Genomic DNA, 20,947 nt, shown 5'->3' with positions numbered 1-20,947 from the left:
ACCACTGGTTTATCCCTACCCTCCTTAGGGAACCGGCCAGTCTGCCAGGCAACACCACAGACAGACACTAATGCAACTGCAAGCTAAAGGAAAGCAATGGCAACATTTTTTCCTATGAAATTAATGTGCTGCCAACAGACGGTACTACAGCCAAAGAAGTAGCTCATACAGTAACTTTGTGTCCTGCACCCCTTTAGAATGATATTGCATTTATACAGATATTAATTTGTGTAACAGAATCCTCTAATCACACACACACACACACACACACACCTCTCTCTCTCTCTCTCTGTATACATATATATATATATATATATATATATATATATATATATATATACACACATATATATATATATATATATATATACATATATATATATATATATATATATATACACACACACAATTATTTTATTGTCTCAGGAACACTACTGTCTCTCACTAATCATAGGCTGTGAGCGACACAGTTCTTCTTCTAGGAGACAAGAATTCATAGCAGCATTGAATAGAAATGCAGATGTCATCAATCAGCTGTCCAATCTTTTTTTAAGTGGCCATAGTGGGTGTCACACTGATCAAACTATAAAAAAAATGAAATTAATTCACCCTCCCTCCATGTCTGGTGGCTCTTATCCCAGATGTCATCCAAATTTCTTCAGCACCACCTTTCATTTGGTTTTATTTCTTACATGGGACATAAGTCATTTCTTTTAGATTAGCTGCTAGTTGGCAAAATGAGCCATAAATTTCTTTTATGTTGTATTGGTGCGGAGTGCGTCGCCTTTTCCAACTGTCTAAATAATTCTCTCTCCCTTCCGTATGCTTTATTGTACGGCCGAGATGTACCACCGTTGGCTGTCTACAGCTCCGTGTACTGCTGTTTGTCTAACAGATTTAAAGCAAAAGGGAGGTTGAGGCCCTGTTTTGAATCCACCGGCTGGCTAGGGTGGTGTCCTCGTGTGTGCGTGGGCTCTCTTGGGTAATTTGCCTGCTTCCCACAATCCAAAAACATGTTAGGTTAACTGGTCGTTCTAAATCGGCCATAGGTGTGAACGTGAGTGCGAATCTCTGTGTTAGCACTTGCGACCTGTTCAGGATGTACAGTGACAGCTAGGATGGGCTCCAGCCTGACCCGAACAAAAAATTCAAGTATTTGAATGGAAACTATATCCTTTTCATACAGAATCAATGTATACAATAAATCATAAGTCTCCTTTTCTAACACTTACAGCATTTGTCACACGGTTCATTCAGTAGGAGCCCTTCATGTCCACCACCACTCCACTAAATCCTGAGCCTTCTAATCTCCCGTAAACACTCCCTGACTGTGGAGCCTCCTTGGCACTGCCAGCATGTGTGTGCCAGCTCCATATACCCATTAGCACCGTTAAGCCGCTGCTTCTTACCCCCAACTCTCAGTGCTCACAGCAAAGGTGAGTTTGTCTGATGATTACCTCACTTTGCATTGTGGGTGGCAATAATCCTCGACTTTGGCAAGGAATCCTGAAAACAGAAACTTATCCATCCCTATCCTCAAAAGTCTTAAGTTGCCTGTCATTACAGGAGAGATTTGCATATACTGCTAAAAATGAATTCCTCCTATGTCCCTGTATTTTTTCCCCTCCTCCCCTTCATAACCAAAGCCTTCCTTTTCCCCTTTATTTTCATCCATATTTTTAAATATATATTTTAACACTTCTCCCTCTCCAGCCTCCTCTTCTGTCACTACTACTCTGAATTTCTGCCTCTCACGCACCACCCTGTAATTCAGTTAACCAGATCATTCCGATCGTTCCATAAATAGGAAAAGTACGGTAAACAAAAATCAAAAGGAGATGCTGCCAGTGCAATCAGAGAACATTTCTCTCCATTTCTTTTCAACTCCCCTCGCTGCCTGTGCTCTGAGCCTCTCATTCTCCCAGAGCACTGCAGCTCCTCCTTCCACCTCTCTCATCAGCTGCCCCTCCCTCTTCCTCTCTGTCTCTGCTAGGTGCAGCATGTATGTGAGCGTGTGTGAGCCAGCAGAGCTGCCTGTGTGTTTACATGTCAGCCTATCAGTGCTGCCGGATTTAGCGCATCTGGAGAGGACGGAGGCATTTTCTCAAATGCCCCTCAGACAAGGGATTCACATCTCGGCATATATCCCTCTTTCCCATTTGAATCTAGCCTGTCTTGAATCCTGCATCCCTGTCTCCATGCTTTCGGAGGCATTTTGAATTTCCTTGGCAACATGGAGCTGCCTGAATTAGAATTCTCTGCATGACAGTCCTGGTAAGTACTCTGTCTCTATGGTGGGCTTTGAGCACTGAGTCATTGGATCAGATTTATTATGGTGCAGTGGTGGGGCCAGAGGATCGCCAGGGAGCAAATTAATGTCAAGAATAAAACTGTGTATCATATGCAAATGTGGTGGGGGATATAAAGAATAAGAATTTTACTCTTAGGAGAACTCCAATTGTTATTTGTGCTTTGTCATTCAGATGGATTTCATTTTGCTGTTTTTCTGTTCAATCTGGGTTTGTACTGAGGGAACACACACACATATGGTGTGTGCTTATAACATCTCACTGTTCAATATGAAGCTCAGATATCTCCCATGGTGTGTGTATATGAATGTGTAGTGCACACTGAACACATTATACTCTGAGAGTTTGGATGGATCCATAAAAAAACAAAACCCAAAATCCAACTCATATATCCTGGCTTCCTGGCTCTTTAGAGCCCAAATAAAGGTGTGAATCTGAGCAATAGAGTGTGTGTTGTGCTCTGCCAGGTTGGTTTCTTGCTGCTTCCTAGTCTGCTCATTTGCATTCGTGTTCCTTCAAATGCCAATAAACTCATCCAGACTGACACTTACACATTCTCAGCATCAGTTTGCTGTTGGCCATTTCCAGTGGCAAAAGAGGGATCCTATGCAGGTGCTTGATTTGCCACAGGTTACATTCAGCAGATGGATGGCGGGCAGTGTTGATGGAGAGGGTGGGCGTGGGATATGTGTGTGTGTGTGTGCGTGTGTGTGTGGGGGGGGTGACTTTGTTTGATTATTTATGCAGGTCAAATGAACGATCGCTCAGTTTTAATTTTTATTGCCTGTTATATTTGCATCTTCGTAATCATGGCTGCAACGCTTCAGCAGGCAGACAGCAGTGGTATGTGGGGGGGGGGGGGGGGGGGGGGGACCTCTTCCTCTCTGTTTTCAACAGTGCTAACAACCTCTCCAAGCCACAGACCCCCGACAATTTCTGAGTGATGGGCTGATAGGCTCTGCTCTTCACGTCAACATTTTATGAGCTAGACAAAGCTTTTAATTGGGTCCCTGTAATCAGGTTAGAGTGGCTGATTTGAATCTCTACTTTTGAGGTTGGGGTGGGGGGGTGTTTGATATTTATGCTTGTCACTGTGTGCACGTCCGCAGCTTCAAAGTAGTCAAGCCTAATTTGATGAAGTGAAATAAGCGAGGCACGTTTAGGACTGGGATGTCTGATTATAGCTGGTGAACAGCTGGGTGATTGAATCTGTCATTGGTACTGTTCACACAGTTATTCAGCAATCCACACCACATATTGTCAGTATCAGCTGTTTTGTTTGCCTGAGTATTTTACTCTGTGTGACTGTGCTGTGAAATACACAGATTGCGTATCATATACGCTTACATTCTATCTGTATAGCAACACTTTATTATTGTCCTGGATTCCAGTGAAATTAACAGTGATTGGCAAATTTGCACATTTCAGAACGTTTTTGTAATACCTCAGTGCCTAAATTGTGAAGCCCAGATATGAAACAGCTGTAACTGTTAACTCTGTAGGCACCTGCGTGTGTCAGACTTGCTATTCAAACCATCTGAGTAATGGCCCAGGCTTTAATGAGAGACTCAATATTTCAGCCATAAAAAAATGGCAACACGACAAACCAGTGGAAGCCAGTGGCACTGAAATAATGTGTGCTTCTTTTCAAATTAGATGCTAGCTAAGCATCCAAAGCAACAGTTAAAGCAGAAAACAATTAGCTGCTTCGCTTTAGGAGTCTAAAAAGATAAGGCACCAGAATGACATTTCCAGACAGTTTCCTTACTTAGTGAAAAAAAAGCTTTTATTTACTAGGATGGTGAAAATGGAAGGACTATGACATGACTAAGAAAACAATATGACTGCAGGCAAACCTCTTTGTAACTAAATAATAAGGATTTGATGTTGGTTGCAAGGGATAATAATGTGACACCAATCCTCAAATCAGTAACTATTTTAAGCATTGTTTACAGTGCAGCTGCCATTGACAGGTTGTATTGATCAGATCAGTCATTTCATTTAGTTGTTCATATTAACTGTAAACTACATTCCTGTCTCTGAGCGTTAAAGGCAGCGACAGAGTACCTGACAGACATATACATGCATATGACTGAAAAGACACATAGGCTCTGAGATGCTCATAGCTCTATCACAGCCACAGGGAACTTGGATTTACTGAGCAGGGTGCATTCAGTAGATATTTAAAATGATTGGTATGAGATCAAAAAATGTGGATGGAATTTTTGGATCTTCTTCTCAAACTTGCAGTGTTACTCTGTGTATCAATGCATTCACAGAATTGTTATAATTGAAACATGATGCATGCACAAAGAGGACTCTAAACTTGCTTTATGGTGACATCTCAATAAAAGTGCTACCAAGAAACCATGCTTCTAAAATTCTCCAGCATTATCTAATTTACTTCTAACTGGCAAAATAGCTGGCCGGATTCCTTTCAGGGGCGATGTTTTAGTGAGTGAATGAAGCACTATCACACTGGTCATGCAGAAGGGTGGATAGAGTAGATGGTGGAATCCAACACCTTGACTCCAGGGACCACGGTTTTGATTAGTTTTAGCCAACAAAGGCACTTTGGTTGCAGTGAAGTCAGAGGCAAACAAGCCAAAATAATCATTTAGACCTACAAGTTGGCATATTTTATTGGTAATATGTATAAATGTTTTCAGGGGAACATGTTACTGATCTGCAGCACCTCCTTAAAATTATGATCTCATACAAGTAAACAGCTTCAAGGGAGAGATGTCTTATGTTTGTTTGCAATCCACAACAAATACATGTGTAATGAGCATATTTTCTTCTTTTCCGACTATTTCTCCTTCCCAGGAAGCTACTGATATATTAGATTGGGCAGTACTGGCTACCCTTATAACCCATAAAATTGCCTTAATAAAGACAAGAGCAGCACACATGCCACAATCTGCTCCATTCCAAACAAAATATAACCCAATAAACACAATCAAAGAGACTCTGCTTTTTCACAGTGCTTTGTTCCACGTTATCACATGTTTAATAATCTGCGATGTAGTCATGTGTATATAATCCTGAAAACAGCTGTTTTTCTGACAGTAAGATCAAGAGCAGATCATCAAAGCTAAGGTGTTTGTTGTGTAGTGAATTTACAGTTTTCCCCATTTCAAATAAAATACTACTGAGAAAACATATGTAGGATAAAGTTACAATTAAGCTATATTTGGGACCATTATGATTAAGTGAATGCCACAAATGGCCTCGCACTTTGTGAATGGTTACATTTTTATTTAAAGCCTCTGTATGGTCACTGATGCCTCATTTCTTTCTGATCTTTGATACTGGGTTCAAACGAAAGCTCGTTTCACTACAGCTAAAATCAGGGCACTCCTCCACATAACAGTTCATTTGTGATGTCCCAGAAAACAGCCAGAAAACATCTAGGGTGTTACTATTAAAACATTTTCTAAAGCAAGATCCGTGGTGAATGAAGATGCTGCTGCATAATGGGCACCATCAGCTACACTGAAAACGAAATTGCAGAAGTGATTGTGGTGAAGACTGTCAGACTATGTGTTTATACAGTGTCTGCTGGATGGAGAGGTGACAGACAAAGGCAGATCTGTCACAGGATAGTCAAATTTGCGTTCTACAAATATATTCAGAAGGTCACAGTTCTGCTGCTCTGCAGCAGCCTTCCTCATTTAAATTTGATAATAACAGCTTTATGCAAAATATGAGCCAGTCAGGGGCTAGTAGGATGGAGAACGGAGGTTGTTTCATCTTCTTGCATATTGGCAGCCTCAAGCCCAAGTATAACATGGCTTACAACGATATGAAGTCGGAATTAATGGAATTGATCACAGAGAAAATCTTTCTCATCTGAAACCAGTTGTCTTTTTTCTACATTGTAAACAGGACAGTGGATTACTGATCTATATTTCTGTAATCTTAGAATTGTAAGGACTAGGGCAGTGAAGAGATAAGCCTCTGGAATCTTAAGGCACTCTAACTTCATATTTGTACTGTATCCACTTGCCCAAGTGATTTTGTGAGAAAATCTCTCAAAATCTCTCATTGTGCCTTCTATGATGGCCTATAAGAGGCTTGTCTGCTGTAAAATGCCTTTAGCATGGCACCTAGCCCTTTCTTTTCAGTTTCATCCCAAACATCTTATATTCCCAAATGGCGGGTAGGGGATAAAGGTTTGTGTAATTTCGAGCTCATGCTACTTGACTTTCAGGATGAATGGGTGTTAATGAAGAAAGAACCTCCTTTGTAGTACTACTGTTAGACTGCCACTGAACCAAGAAACCCATCTGCATGGCAATACCATGTAATAGGTTAAGTATATTCTACATTTCTTTCCTGGAAAGGATCTTTTTTTAAAATCAGCCTTCGCTGTGGATCTCGCTGATTTTGCTATTAAGCCACAAAAAGTCAAACAAGATGTGATTAGCTCTTAACGTTATTAAATAATCAGTTGTGAGACCAAAAATGAAATTAGCAATTAAAATAGTGTGATAAAAAATATAAGGAAAATGTCTTTAAGTAGCAAATTAAATCTCTCTTAAATGACATTTTCCATATTAGCACAAAATCAAATGACACTGTAAAATGAGAACGAACAGCGCTGTATGCAGCTTTCATTCTCTTTCAGTTAATTGTATTGGTTCATCAGCCTGTCTGCCTGTGTCCCTCTGGCTCTCACTGGCCTGCCCATAAAGCTGTAGGCAGCTGTTCACAGCTCAAAAGCTTCTAGCACAGAAGTTCCCACACACTGATTTTAAGGTACCTGACCAGAGTATTATTTGGAGAGTAGAGTGCTAGGTAAAGCCAGTCAGACATATAGGTACCCAAAGACACTCATTAAAAAAAGGGCAAGCCAACTCCACAATGAAGGTACGTAATGGACCATTTAGAAAAATCCAAGTAAAGAATCCAAATGCATACAGAATGAGTAAGTAACCATGGGTCAGCCTTGGGCAATGTGGTATTGGCTCACATTACTCATAGGAACACCAAAGTACTTGAAGGCTCTTGAGCTATGACTTTGTTTTCAAGTCTACTTTCTGAATCCAATGGCTGCTTCAGATAGCAGCTTTATTTTTAACTGACCGTAAACTAGCAATTCTGCAAAACAGTTTTTTTGTTTTGTTTTGTTTTTCAAAAAAAGCAAAATTCAAATCAACCCCTCTAGCAATTGCAGTGTTGGAAGTTAATATATTACATTTCAGCCTGGTCTCATGGATATTTGAGAAATTAGCTGTTACGTTTTTTGGTGTCAGTGAGCATGATTTTGTAAGCAATCCATTTCAAAAGGAAACATTTCGCGACAGGACCATCAACACAGCATCGCGAGTCAACATTCCAACCAAAAATACAAAGTTTTACAAAATGTGACAAGCCCTATTTTATTCTAAAACTAACCAAATGGTAATTTTTGATGTCTAACACTAACCAAAACATTTCACAACATGTGAAATGTTTGATTTGAACTTGGATTGCCTAAAGTCAAGAAAACTTGCTCCTCTATCATCAGCCTTCAGCATGCAAATCCATATTTTTTCTTGCCTTGTAATCAGTACATACTGCATGAGGGTGGACTGATGAAAAATCATTTTCAAGGACACAATATAATGTAGGAAAATCAATAGATTAAAGGAATTCACAAACTGCTGTGAGACTAGGGTGTACAATAACAGTTGATTACAATTCTGTGTATTTATGATTGCCATCCCGATCTCATGTTTTATGTCTTTAATCAGCTATTTCAAATGAAATTATAAATCTATATCATGTGTTTCAGCCAAGTCATTTTTTCCATAACCGATCATGACCCATTTATTTTTAGTTTTCCTATAAACAGCCCTGCTCCCTTCTTGTACACACTCTAGTGTAGGAGTTTAACATTTTGGGAAATGTCTAATGGTAATATTTAAAAGCAAAGTCTGACACCACTGTTGCAATATCAGTCAGATTAATGCAAACCTTGAGGTTAACAGAAAACAAGACAGTGAAATTTAAGCTTTTATTCACACATACCTCAAATAACAGTCATGCTTGAATAGAAGCATGAAAAAAAGCTTTTATTCAAGCATGACTGACACCCACATGTTTCAGCAGGAGTCTTCTTCAGGGCGTGACATGTAGGTGGAGGTTCAGAACTCTGAGCGCTTTAGATTTCCCTTTTTGCACATACCTCCAGTAGCTCCTAAATGAAAATAAACAGAACTGAACTCTAATCATTAGTGCTTGTTACACTGTGATGTGTCAAAATGTGGTCTGTGAGGGGCTCAATTCATGTAATTTCATGGGTTCAAATCGGCATTAAGCCGAAAGCAGTTTTATATAAAAATTACCTGACTTGATTCATTATCAAGAAAATACTGGTACCAGTAGACAAAATAGTCCGTGGGTGTTTAACATAAAGAAAGGGTCCACTGAATTGGGTTCACTAAGATCAAAAGTAATAAGGTTAGTCTCGTCCACTGACCACACAGGAGATGACAGAGGCCTTATAGATGATTACTTCCACACCTGCAGTGTAGTGGATGAACATTTGCAACGATGCAATTTATGCAAACTTGCTACTGGCCATAACCCTTGGGGTGCCTTTGAGCATAGTGGTGGTCCTGATGAGGTGCTTCAAGGGGCATCCCTTTGCAGCAGTAAAGCATACATGATCAAAAGCACCACGCATCAAAGTGAGCACTGTTAAAAGACTGCATGAATTATTGGTTTATTGTGCTGCAAATGGAAAGGTAAATGTTTGCTTTTAGTTTTAGGCTCTCATACTATGTCTGATTTGAGCCAAGTGATGACACAAACAGGATTTAGAAGTGCGTATGTATTAAATATATATTTATTGGCTTCGACCACCACTACAAGCCACGGTCTAGATAAATTCTGTGTTGGTCAGAGTGTAGTAAAGGTACCCCACAATAGACAGAGTTGGATGGAAAGCCTAGACATCGTTATTTTCTGTTCTATTAGGCACAGTTGCTGGTAGAGAACATGCTGCTGTGATCGCTTTATGTCCCTTGCCATCTTTAAGGCCATTAATCTACAGTGTCACCTGTCAAACTGAAAATTACAGTATTCGTCATGAATGCTTAAGTGTCAGTCCCTGCTCGAATTTGTTGGAGAAACACATTTAGGTTTTAGACTAGTATAAAGGACCCAGAATATCCAAAATTCCACGAAAGTACTCCACGAAACCAGTTGGCTGAGTTCCAGGTGTTACTGTCATGGATTTTGCAGTTGTTTGACTTCTTATTACTTGTTATGATGGATTATGGGGTAGATCTGGAGTAATGTAGGTCCCTTTGGAACTTTAAAGTATCACTGCAAGGACTTTTTGTCTTGGGTTTAGCAAGCAGTGGGTGATTTACTGTGCATTACAAAGACATAAAATTGGCACAGGTTAATACATACTCTAAATACACTTTACTTTTTGCATGAACCGTTGCCTGGAAAAGTTTTGTGCATTTTGATGTCCTGCTCAGTGATCACTATAATTACCTAAACTCCTCCTGGGACAGTCTTTTACCAAAATTTAGCACAGGCGTGAACGTCTTCATTGAAGCAACTTCTGAGGCAAAAATGCCTTTCTGCATGAAAATCTGAGACCGAGAGTACACTTCTGTCAAAAATAGAAAGCTCGAGTTTGCTGACCTAGGTGTGTTTCTGCATGTCAACAAGGGTAGTTCCCATGCACTGAACTATTTTGTCCTTCTTTAAGCATTTTTTCCTGGCATGGTGGATAATCAGGCTATGCAGTTTCTTTTTAGGTGTTACCTTTGACTTTCCGTGGGGGATTTGTTTTCACAGGATATCTCGTATCTGACTCCTTCTGGAGGATGCTGATTATTTGGCAACATTTACTCTAAAATACTTTTGAGATGTTTATGCTCACCCAGCAAGTATTTCTTGTAATATTATTGCTGGTCAATGAATATCATGTCAGGCTCAGTGCTATCAGTGTATGTTTCCATTTAGACATTCCCATGCTAATCATGAATCACTGAACTTTGGGCTATGTGTAAACTGATTAATTACAATTAATTGTAATTCATTTTGATTTTGTTATACAATTAATGACAGAAGAACCTTTGGTCTCGATAATTAAAGTATGCAACAGAACACAGAAGGTATCACAAACTGAACTGCAGGTGAAGTTCACACTCCTAAAATACGTCTCTGGATAGTCTAAAAGACATGTCTGCTTTTATCTCCCACAAACACTTCACTTCCACGTAGCCCATAAGGTTCTCTTATTTATTTGCTTTTTGGTGTCTAAATGTTTGCTTTCAATTTATTGTCAGTTGAACACAAACGCGCCAGTGGAGGCAATCTTTATTTCTTAATCCTATGTGTTTATTTTATTGCTTCTGAGCTGTAGCTTTTTCTTTTATTCTTGCTGTTCTTTAAACAATTGCAGAATAGCAAAAGTTGTTTGGGATATGTTTGCCACTAAACAAATTATATATAAAAAGGATGCTAATAAGCAGATTGTTCACAGCAGTAATAAGCAGAATCAAAGCTACAGGTAACCCAACAGTAAAACACTGTTAAGAACACGCACTGAAAAATGAGAGCTGAACAAGATAAATTATGTTTAATTTTGAAATAAACAAAAGTCTTTATTTGGCTTTACTAAATACAGTTTTACATGAGTATGGTTAGAATAAAAGTACATCAAACTTTCACAGAAGAGGACATTAACTCTAATTTAATCACAGTTTCAAACACTTCTACAAAAATGGATCAATAAACAGCACTTCTCTGCTATGTTGAAAATATAGACACATCATTCGTGTCCATAATGCAGGTGCATCAATAAGTGCAAAAAGCAAAATCATCTATTATATTAAGGAATATAGTCTACAAACTCAAACTGGTGATTCAAGATGGCAGCAAAAAAAAAAGAAACTCGAGCAGTCCAAGACTGCACACAGACCTTTCTTATACTTATGGATAAGTTAAGATAGCAGCGAGCTGGAGATAGCTAACCACCACCAAACCTGCATCCAGGTTAGTTAGAGATATTTTGTTGAGAATATACATACACAGACACACACACTCAGAGCCACTATCCAGGATGAAACGACAAAAATCCATGAGTACATCAGTAAGATGGCAACAACTGATCATGTGCTTAGTAAGTATCTCAGGCAGCAGAAACCCGAGAAAGAAGAGGAGCAAAAAGAGGAACCATCATGCAAGGAGAGGCCCCTACACAGCATGTACCAGTGGCAGATAGAAGAAGTGGCTGGTGTTAAAAATCCTACCAATAATACCAAAGTTAAAATGAAAGACATCAGAGAGGCACTGATTATGCATCCCAATATCATGGGAAAATGTCTCTCTAAAATGTGAAATGTACACAAATGCAGAAGTTGCAGTAAGCTGAAGTAACAGCAGAGGGAGATATTTTATTTCAAGCCAACACAAAATATTATGGGATAGCGTTTGAACAGACATTACTAAAACATTTACATGTATATACATATTAGCCAACCAGCTTAATCGTTTCTGGCGATTAAGCACACTGGAATGTACTGTCTTTGTGGCTGTAAATATATTATCTCCCCCGATATCATATTCTGCATTCGTGTCCGTTTCACATTTTTGAGAGGCAAACTGTGAAATGGACATGGTGGACTGGCATGTCCATTACATAGTTTGCCGTGATACTGGGACAGCAGCATCATGGAAGCACAGAAACAAACTCTAGGCACAAGAACGATAGAGGCTGCGGTCTACCACATCAAGCTAAATCTCAGGTGTAGGCTGTGCAAAAATGATCCTGAGACTATCCAGCATAAAACAGCAGGGTTTAAGGTGCTAGCAGGCTGGGCATAGATGGAACACCATGACCAAGTGGTTGGCATAGCATACAGGAAGATCTGTGCCGATATGCCCTGGAAGTCCTGGCCTCCTAGGGTGGTTGAGCATGATCGAGCTAAGAGTTTGTGGGACTTCCAAATAGAGACAAACAGGAGATAGCTAACTGACCGGACATAGTAGTGCTGCACAAGCAGAGGAAGAAGGCTGTAGTGATAGATGCAGCTCCAGAAGAGTGCAGTCCTAGGAACAGCAAAGACACTCCACAGGACTCTCAAGCTCTCGTTGAAGACCCAAGCTTATATACTTAAGGATTAGAAACATGGAAACAAACTAGCAAATCTAGCCAAATACATTGATGCTACAACTGACAGTATTTTACCCACCTCTAGTGAAGAAAAAAAGTAGAACAGGTTTAATAACCTTTCTATTTAAAACACTGAAGTATCCTTTCAATGTAAATACTACAACAAACCTTCTAACATTATGCCACACAATAGGTACTTAACAATAACTAAAAACAGCTAAAGGGCATGTATGCACTGATGTATATAGGTCATTTGTCTGTATGCTACTTGGAGACATTCAGTGACCCATTAGCAGTGCACACCTTTCTCTCAGTTTTCCCTATATCAAACCACACAGCACCACAAGAGAGGAGATGCAGCGATTCAAGGCAATAAGAGACTAATGGTGAGCCCAGACATGCTTTTGAGAGAAGACTGTGACAGGGTGAGAGGTCCGCAGAGAAAAATGCAAGCAGTCATAAAAGGGCAGAAGAGAAAAGGCTTGTCCACTCATATTCTCCTCCTACACAATGCTTTCAAAAAAAGAATGGAAATAATCAGGGTCACGACAAAGACTATGTGAAATAGTAGATCAAGGGATAAAATTCTCTCAAAGGAGAGAGTATTTTTTAAAGCTCACGCTAACATGTAAAGACTATAAACTACAAACAAGGATTGCAGATGAGAGCTTATTTCCCAGCTTTTGTTTCCAGAGTTCCAGCTCAAGGTCAAAACGAGGTGGTGATACAGTGAGTAGATATGGACTGTAAGGCCAGATTACACAGATAGTACCCTTGCCCTTACTACACGCTGAATCATAAATTATGCATGATACTCTGGTTAAAAAGTAAGAAAAAAAAAACACCGCTGCATTCAAGCTTGCTTGTTTTCGATCAGCAGTGACATCGGCATACCTCATCTTCATTCATATTCTCGACAAGATTAAAATCATATTTGGGGCCAAACAGATAATCGCGTTATGTCTTGATAATATTTCACTACAATCTAAGGTTTAGAAATTGACACAGTGGATCAAAGTTAAACATGTGCTTACATTATAAATGGCATTTGGGGGTTTAAATGCAGTGCACTGTAGCTTGTCCATATTAGAACCTATTTTGCCAACTTTTTGTAAGAGGCTACGTGCAGTCAATTTGTAAATGCAAGTAATAAGTGTCCATTCTGTCTAGGGATTAACCTATTTTCATTTCATTTATTTATTTATTACTTAGAGCTGTTGCCAATATCAGTTTTTAGTAATTAAGACCAATAACTGATGTTTTTGCTGCAAAATATTACAGTCTTGTCAAAATGTTGAATAACAGAAAGCCCAAATTAATTCATTTTGACTTTATAGCAGAAAAAGCTGTCATTCAAAACGAGACTAATAATGATTACTTCAGCTGGATATGTGCATGCTGTGCTAACCTGAAGAAGTGTCACTTTTCAGCAAATTGCCACTCCTTATGTCCTTTCGTCTGTGCTTTTCTATGTTTTCTTCAAATATTTAGTCAGTTTATCAGCGAGTATAGCTGTAAATGATCATGTATGTTTAAAGCTTGCAAAATTCACATGATGGAACATGTGATGGAAGTGGTTATGTTAATTGATTTGTTCCATGTCTCTTCCTAAATGACTAAACTATGACAGAAGAAACGTGAGACTTCCAGTATACTAAGGCTTATCTCTTCTTATCTAGCGGAAACATTTGTTTTTCTTCTTGATCATTTACTGTTCTGATGCCTGTATTGCTCATTAAACACCATGTTTTAAACCAGCGGTCCCCAACCATTTTTGCGCCACGGGCTGGTTTATGTCTGACAATATTTTCACGGACCAGCCTTTAAGGTGTCGCAGATAAATACAACAAAATAAAATCAGTACCGGTACCAAAATAAGGAAGATTTATTCATAACACATGGGAAAAGACCAAGGGAAACCGAGTTGACGATAAAAAATAATAATGATAAAAACTGATAAAAACCCTGAAAACCATAAATTTCACACCCGAGCCTCAACTCTCATGGCCCTGTACCAAACGACTCATGGACTGGTACAGGTCTGTGGCCCGGGGGTTGGGGACCGCTGCTTTAAACTATTTGTTGCACTGTTTTTGGTTAATAATTCTAGAAAAGCACGTTTATCTAAGGGATATCTTGTGCTAGCGTAGCAGCTACCATAAGCGTAGCATATAATATTCCATTATCTGCTTGTGTAGCCCACAAAAATAACAGAATTCCAGTGTGTTGTGCTTCTTGTTCAGTTTGTTTTAGATACCAACTAGAAAAAAAAACACAAAAATACTCTTACCGCTCTTCATTCAATATTGCAACAACTCAAGTCTAAAAGCACAGATAACATCGTGCATATCTTTGTCATATCAGTGATCAAAATAACAGTATTTGACGCCCTGAGATAAGAATGCACTGCTATACCTGACATCTGCATCGCTATACTTGATGGCTACGTACATTTGTGAAGCCTACCTTCACTTGCTCTAGTCTGTGCTCTTTGCCCTTAGCCATCTGTAGTGAAAGGCTATTATTTGGGATTCGTAACCAATCAAACAGAACACAGAGTGGTGACTGCAGAAAGAGGCAACTGGACGAAAGCCACTTTAAACGAATTCACTTTATCAAGAATAGTTTTTTTTAACAGCATAATAGTGGGAAAAAAATATGAATATCAGATCTGATAATTGGATGACCTCTATTTCTGACAGCATGTTTTTTCCCTCCTTTTTTTTCTTTCTTTTTTACAAATCCCCATACATGCTGGACTGGCGCCCATAGCGTCTGACATAAGCAGCCAGCAGAATGAACAGTTCTGGAGGAAGTGAAAATGGAGGCTGCAATTATTTTCCCATTGGAACTACTCAGACCACAATCCAAGCCGCCTCAGATCCATGATTTTAATTAAATAAGAGGTGTAATTTGTATTGCTACGCTGGAAAAAGAGCTTCAATAAAAAGTTGAATGGTTTTTAAAAAAAAAAAAAAACTGTTACTGCCTGTTAAGATAGTCGGGCAGGTCCCAAAATTCACTGCACAGAAAATCTGAAGCATTTTCATATTACATTGTTTTATGGTAAATGGCTTAGAGAAAAGGATCTGGAACGCTTATTCATCTTCCACATCTTATGACAACATGATGAATATTAAGACACAGACTATTAACCTCTCATAATGAACTATCCTACTTTTTGAGAAGAAAAAAAACCCCACAAAGATATTTCTCTTTAATCATTTGATAATCATGTGAAATTTTATTTCCTACTTCAAATGTATTAGAGATATACTACATGGTGTATCACATAGTATACACTGATATTTTATTCATATATTTACTGTATACTGCTACTTTAGGCACTTAGATGCTTTTTCTTCCCCATTCAAATATAAGGGATTAATTATCAACCAAAACAGAGGTGAGGCCACCCACCAATGAAATGAAATGACAAAATCACTTTGTATGAGGGTCTTTGAAGATTGTATCCCACAGATAGAGCTGTGACTTAAATTGCATGATTGATGTGAGAAGTAGAGCTTGAAAGTTTTACCAAGTTAAAGTGCCCCTGAGTCAAAATCAAATAAGGGTTTAAAGTCCTCTGACAATCCTCCTCTCTTTATCTATCACCACTTGGCAGCAATCTCTGTTTTATATCACTTCAAGGTCAACAGCTTAGCAACAGCATGGGATGTTTGGGGGAGCCATTTAAAGATGTACCACAGCATTTTTGTCTGATTAAAAAAAAATGTTTCTATGTGGAGAGACAACGTGTCACTGATATTTGCAGTAATTGTCTTCGGCGCACTCTGAAGACAGAAGCACAGCAGGATTGTTACACTGTGTGACCAAGCCCTTTTATTGATTGGATAATTCCATTACTTGTGAGGAAAGTCACTATAATGAAATTATACGCAAGGAAAAGGGGGTAGGCGGCTTATATCTTTGTGAAGCTGTGTAGATAAAATCATACAAGTGAAACTGTGATTTCCACTGACTTTGCAAAAAGGAGACAAAATATGCCCCACATAGTGTGAATGGGATTTCAACACTTCTTTTTCTATATAGGAAAACATTTCAGTGTTACTGTGCTTTCTTTATTTTTAATGAAAAGTTGATAATTACTATAAGACAAATGTAAACTTATGCAAATACACATACCTTTTAATTCCTAAAATCCATTTCCCCCCCCCATGTTTCTACAGGTAAGCAGTAGGATGGTGTTTGGAGAGGCAGGAGGGCACAGCTACTTGGTGGCGTGCTGGCAGCCCATCCTGTTCCTGATGCTGGGCACCGTCCTTTCTGGCTCCACCACTGGTTGCCCTTCCAGATGTGACTGCAACGCTCAGGAGCGTTCAGTCGTGTGCCATCGACGGAGACTAGCAAGTCTTCCTGAGGGCATCCCCACTGAAACAAGGCTGTTAGACCTCAGCAAGAACCGTCTGAAGACCCTGGGGCCTGAGGAGTTCATTAATTATCCTCAGCTGGAGGAACTGCAACTTAACGAAAATGCAATTTCTTCCATTGAGCCTGGGGCTTTTGGCAACCTCATGAACCTTCGGACGCTAGGTTTGCGCAACAATGAGCTAAAGCTTATTCAGCTAGGGGTGTTCACAGGCCTGAACAACCTCACCCAGCTGGATATAAGTGAGAACAAAATTGTCATTCTGCTTGATTATATGTTCCAGGAGTTGTACAACCTGAGGGCTTTGGAAGTTGGTGACAATGACCTCGTTTTTATCTCACCCCGATCATTTCACGGACTCAGCAACCTTGAAAGTCTCAATATTGAGGGATACAATCTGGCCTCAGTGCCCACTGATGCCCTTAGCCATTTGCATAACCTGTTGTCACTTCGATTACGCTATCTCAACGTCACTGTCATAAGGGATTACTCCTTTAAGAGGCTATATCGACTAAGAGTACTGGAGATATCTCACATGCCTTCTCTGGATACCATGACCCCAAAATGCTTGTTCGGACTCAATCTCACTTCATTATCCATCACAAATTGTAATCTTACCGTCATCCCCTACCAAGCTATCAGTCACCTGAGATATCTTCGTTTTCTCAATCTGTCTTTCAATCCCATTCGCACTGTGGAAGGGAACCAGCTGTTCAATCTACAGAAGCTCCAGGCTTTTCATTTGGCTGGTGGAAAATTAGTTGCCATTGAGCCCTACTCCTTCAAAGGCCTCAACCACCTCCGTGTACTCAATGTATCCAGCAATGCCTTGAGCACTCTGGAGGAGTCTGTTTTTCACTCAGTTGGAAACCTGGAGACACTGGCATTGTATGACAACCCACTGGCCTGCGACTGTCGTTTGCTCTGGGTCTTCCGTCGGCGATGGAGGCTAAACTTCAACAGGCAACAGCCCATGTGTGCTTCACCAGAGGTTGTGCAAGGAAAAGAGTTTAAGGATTTTCCAGACATACTCCCTCCTGACTATTTCAACTGCAAAAAATCAAAAATCGAGGATTACAAGGTTCAAGAAAGCCACGTAGACGAAGGAACTACAGTTAATTTTGCTTGCCAGGCTGAGGGTGATCCAGTTCCTGTGATAATGTGGCTGTCCCCGAAAAAGGAATACATCACTACCAAAACGATGAGGTCAAGACTTTCTGTCTCTAATGACGGTACTTTGGAGGTGCGTTACGCCCAAATCCAGGACAATGGCACTTACACGTGCATTGCAAGCAATGCGGCAGGCAACGACACCAAAGCTGCTCACCTTTTTGTGCATAGCTACTCCCCGAATTGGCCCCACCAACCAAACAAGACATTTGCCTTCATTTCCAACCAGCCTAGTGATGAAGGTGCTAATGTGACCCGGGCCACAGTTCCATTTCCATTTGATGTAAAGACACTTATTATTGCAACCACCATGGGATTTATCTCTTTCCTTGGAGTGGTCCTCTTCTGTCTTGTAATATTGTTCCTCTGGAGTAGAGGGAAAGACAATACAAAGTCAAGTATAGAGGCTGAATATGTGCCACGTAAAGAGGAAACAGAGGAGGCCAGCCCAACTGAGGCACCAGTACAGTTCAACATGAAAATCATGTGAACCTCAAAAGGACATCATGTAAGCTTACAAACTGCAGTCGAGATGCATACTATACTTGCTTCAAATATGTACTCTCTTTATGAGCGATAGAAATTGCACAGCAGAAACGCATCTTGACTATATACCCTAGACTTTTTTCTTCTTTTTTTTTTACTTCAGGGACTGAATCTTTCAAAACAAAAAATGTGTTGAATTTGAAATATTCTAATTTCTGTAAATTTGTATTGGCAATACTCAATCAGTATGTTAACATGCACTCATTAATTTTGTGTGTCTAACAAAATTGAGGCAATATTTTAAACAAAGCACATGGACTACAGTTTACAAGATAGAGGGATTACTATCTGGAAGGATTGGGAGATTAACCTGCAGGTCCTTCTATCAGCAGAAAAAGGACTTGTTGTTAGCATCTTGTTCTTGTTTCCTGATTTCTGCTTTGATGGATAAACAAAGCACAGTAACCCATTATTAGAGCCCAGGTTCTGCTTCTTACAGGGCAAAGTTGAAAGCTGCTTCCTTTTGTCCCATCGCTAGCAGCTGACAAGTAAGACATGGATATTTTTAATTTCAGAGATCCAGAAAAAACAGAGGAAAGTGAGAATAGTTAACACTGCTAAATTTGACAGATAAAGAAGCAAGTCATTTTTGCACACAGTAAGTATTAAAAAAATCAGAAGGACATATCAGGACAAAGAAGTTGTAATTTTACCAGAAAGCACATTTTTGCATCCTGTTTCTCTGAAATTTAAACATCATTAAGAATCAGTTGGCAGGTTAGAGACAGAGGAAGTAAGTGTTCTTCACCACCTGCTGTGTGTCAGTGAGCTGTGGCCTTTTAACTATTTTCCAAAATCATTAATTTGTGTTTTGAAGTTTTCTCTGTGTTCTCTGCTATGTTTTTCCTTTAGAAGCCACGTCTAAACACTTCAAATGCTAGGCTGCATCGCAATTAATTGTCACAGACAAGTCATTTTTGTGAACTGGCTCATTTTTACTGTGTCAGAAAGTTTCAATACCTGGTGTGTTTCCTTTACCAGGTGATGGTCAAATTAGAAGTGTGCATGTTAACACACTGAATAAGAAAAATAAGCCACAGTTTGTGCTCCTTTCAGCCAATAAAAGGAAGTTTGTCATTAAATGTATTGACTTGTTGCGGTATACATATTTTTTCCTGTATTTTATTCTTCCTTGTACATTACGCTATGGCACAATATGAATGCTTTTGATGGCTGGGTTTTGAACATATTAAAATCTAAAGAGCAGATTAAATAACCAGTTTTTAATTTAACTAAACTGAAAAAGAATGGTATTTGACGACTGTCTTCACATTACTCTAGTAACAATTTATCATCAAATGTTAAAAAGTTTATTGGTTTACCTATTTGGCAGCTTAAGAGTCATGAGCACTTGATCCAAGTGCTGAGATTTTATTGTCACCTTAGATATGAAAAGCGGTGGCATTATTAATTTGTTGCCTTAAGTACCCATTTTCCAGCATTCAACTGAACAATACTCAGTATTTTGGTACAAAATGGAGTTTTATGCCTCATAAGGATTTTACATTGTCTAATTACGTTCACAGTTGACGTCTGCTCTGAAGATAATGTGTTCATTAACTCTTAATATACTTGACTGAACAGATGGACAGATGGAAATTCTATTAAAATAAAGAACATTTTATACTATGGAGTGTTTATTTTATCCTCATGTACTATAAATGAATTCAAATGAGTTATATCCTATGCTACAAATAATCTTTACAGAGTCTTTGCAGGAGGCACACAGTAGAGCACACTTTTAGATAATAGAATGCAACTTCATTTTTAGGTGTCTGATGTTGGTGGGTGCCAAAAGCCCATAAAGTCTTACAGTGCATTAAGAATTAGTGCCATATCATGGCCTATAGATTTCTAGTTTTCACAGACATGGTATATGTAATTGTGCACTGCTAATTAAAAGGCATGCCACAGCAAGATCATGTTTAAAATGGGATACCCTATTAAACCATGGTATTCAATTTCTGTCATCCTAGCTCACTCTCTTCAAGCAGACTTTTGCCTTTTTGAGCTTCATGCTAAGGCTTACTGTTAGCATGAATATGCAGCAACGTTCCAAGTCATACGATGCACACCTACATGAAGCGCACTGAAGAAGTTTACTTTGATCAAAAGTCGCAGTTCTAAATGTTAAGCCGGTCATATTTTTTTCTTTGTATAAGCAGTCATGAGCTATTTGTGATGACTGATAGTCATCACAACAGATGCCCAAAACAGAAATTTATATGAGTGTCAGTTTGACAGAACATTAAACTCAAAACCTGAAAACATCAAGTTTTGTCCGATCTGATCAAAATGACAACCACTTCAAAGTCCACAAGCATCTTTTGTTTGCTCGTGGAGGGGTTAGTAAAAAATAAAGTGGTTTAAATTGATAATGACATGAAATAAAAATTCCACTCATGT

At 39.2% G+C, this 20,947-nt stretch overlaps 1 protein-coding gene across 1 annotated transcript; it reads left to right on the top strand.

The window, feature by feature from the left end:
• The first annotated feature begins 2,001 nt into the window (after nt 1-2,001).
• On the top strand, nt 2,002-20,150 carry lingo1b (leucine rich repeat and Ig domain containing 1b). Its single transcript, XM_063471274.1, has 2 exons — nt 2,002-2,274; nt 16,626-20,150. The coding sequence occupies exons 1-2, from the start codon at nt 2,263-2,265 to the stop codon at nt 18,483-18,485; spliced, it is 1,872 nt and encodes a 623-aa protein (XP_063327344.1). The 5' UTR covers nt 2,002-2,262; the 3' UTR covers nt 18,486-20,150.
• Nucleotides 20,151-20,947: the final 797 nt, after the last annotated feature.

This window comes from Pelmatolapia mariae, linkage group LG1 (genome assembly GCF_036321145.2).
Source record: "Pelmatolapia mariae isolate MD_Pm_ZW linkage group LG1, Pm_UMD_F_2, whole genome shotgun sequence".
In the NCBI taxonomy this organism is placed as follows: Eukaryota; Metazoa; Chordata; class Actinopteri; order Cichliformes; family Cichlidae; genus Pelmatolapia; species Pelmatolapia mariae.
This window is presented reverse-complemented; position numbering and strand designations above follow the sequence as displayed.